Raw genomic sequence first — 2,177 nt, 5'->3', positions numbered from 1 at the left:
AATTGCTATTGACTTCTATATTTTCTTTTTTCTTGTTAAATTTTCTCATTATGTATCGAAATTCTGAAAGGGTTGCGATTTGGAATTTTTATATTGTTCATTACATGTAACTTCTTTCCAAAGTATTATAAAGTTACTGACAAGTAATCATAAGTATCACTCTTCATTAATGTACTTGTTCACGATTCATATCATTACAAATGAACTCACTTCATAATTCGTATACAGTTACACAATCTTAAACTTAAACCTACTACGTATTCTACATGTATTTACATTAATAAGATAAATCAAATCATAGTCATTTCGTTCCAGGTCAATTCCATGTTCAATCATTTTTGTGACAATTGAAATACATTAATCTGACCCATATCTTCGACCAGATCGCGTTGCTGAGTATGAATTGTCATATGAAGCATTGTTCTTCATACTTTGTGGTTTATCATGACCAGCAAATGTTCGTAAGTCACTTCTGTTTCGACGGTAATGTTTACCTTCACATTCTACCACATAGCTTCTAGGAAATGTACTTTTCTTTGCTACTGTTGCATCTTTCCAAAGTTTGTTTGGCATTCTCATCTTCACTTTCTCTCCTTCTTTTAGCGGTGGGAGCTGTTTTGTACCTCTATCAAAGTACTTTTTCTGTGCTTGTTGTTTCGCCTCCAATTTCTCTTGGACATTTTTTACAACTTCTGGCCTTAACAGTTTTCTAGATGTTGGAAGAGTAGTTCTTGTATTCACAGAGGAGTGTACATTGCCCTACTGGTCTAATCTTGTGACCACTGAAAGACGTTAAAGTCACCTTACTTGATCTGAGGGATGTTTTCTCACGACTATCCAGTCCATTATGTGCATCTTCCGACAGGACGTTGCATTGGGCTCCTGTGTCGACTTTGAATTTCACACGCCGTCTCCCCATGTTGAGATGAATGTTCCACTCCTTCTTCTTAGTAGAGCTGTTAGCATCAGAGAGGTGATCCATCATGAAGTCGTCATCCTCATCATGGAATGTCTCCTCCGCCTCATCCACGGGATTCCTAGTATTTGGCGATGTAGTTAGATGGTGGACGCCAGCTTGTTTCTTTCTGCAGACAGTGGCAAAATGATTTGGGCCTTTGCAATATGAGCACGTTTTGCCGTATGCCGGGCAGCTGCGGGGTCCATGTTTGTTACCGCATTTCCGACATGAAAATGTTCTCGATGTCTGCTGTTGTTGTGGAGGCTTTTTTCCTGGTTTAGAGTTCTTGCCTCGATGAGATTTCTTGACTGCATGCACCTCTTGCACTGTTGATGCACTTGCATTGAGATTAGCCGTTTGAGCATTGGTGACCTCCGCTGTTCGACAAGCATCGATAGTTTGTTGCAATGTCAAATCACTCTTTTCCAAGAGTTTTGTGCGAAGCGATGCATCTCTTATTCCAATGATAATTCTATCTTTAACGAGACTATCATTCAAGTTCCCAAACTCACACGTCGCGGCTTTCTGCTTCAAATCCGTCAAGAAATCATCAAATGTTTCTCTGGGCTGTTGTATCCTTGTATGAAATATGTGTCGTTCGTACGTTATGTTCTTTTGTGGGAGGAAGTGTCCGTCAAATTTTTTGATCAGGAGATCCACATCCTCGCGGTCCTCATCCTCAGCATAATCGAAAGTATTGTAGATTCGAAGAGCTTCTGGACCTGCCACATGCAATAATGTGTTGACTTGCACATTTTTCCCTTTGTTTCCCAAGCCACTCGCAATCTTGTAGATGCTGAATTGTTGTTTCCACGATTTCCAGTTGTCTGCAGGGTTTCCTCTTGTTAGTAATTCCCCTGGTGGTTTTAGTGCTTGCATGATGACTGCCAACTTTTCCTGACACCATGTAAAGATTGTCTCTATATAATATCTATGTGGGTTCAGACAGCCATACAACCAAGACACGTGGACACAAGCAGATATGTTCAGTGCTTCTTTATTCCTCAGCTTCTGGAGTGCAAGTGAAGTTAACTGCTGATGTGGCAGTGTACATGAGAGGGTTCTCTTGGTTCCTCACAGGGGTACGTGTTACATAATAGGTGCCTAGCAACTGCATCTACTTTGGCACTGATAAACTGTGATTGGGCATCTCTTACAGATGTGCATTGTTGCTGGGGCTATGCTAGTCTGGGTTGCAGACTGCGCTATACACATATAT

General features: G+C 40.7%; 1 protein-coding gene across 1 annotated transcript; it reads right to left on the bottom strand.

Moving 5' to 3' along the window:
- Positions 1–709: 709 nt before the first annotated feature.
- On the bottom strand, positions 710–1,837 carry LOC140229580 (uncharacterized). Its single transcript, XM_072309826.1, has one exon. The coding sequence runs from the start codon at positions 1,835–1,837 to the stop codon at positions 710–712; it is 1,128 nt and encodes a 375-aa protein (XP_072165927.1).
- Between the last annotated feature and the right edge of the window lie 340 nt (positions 1,838–2,177).

The sequence above is a fragment of the Diadema setosum genome, chromosome 6 (assembly GCF_964275005.1).
Source record: "Diadema setosum chromosome 6, eeDiaSeto1, whole genome shotgun sequence".
Classification (NCBI taxonomy): Eukaryota; Metazoa; Echinodermata; class Echinoidea; order Diadematoida; family Diadematidae; genus Diadema; species Diadema setosum.
The sequence above is the reverse complement of the archived record's forward strand: the minus strand, read 5'-3'. Positions and strand labels throughout refer to the sequence as shown.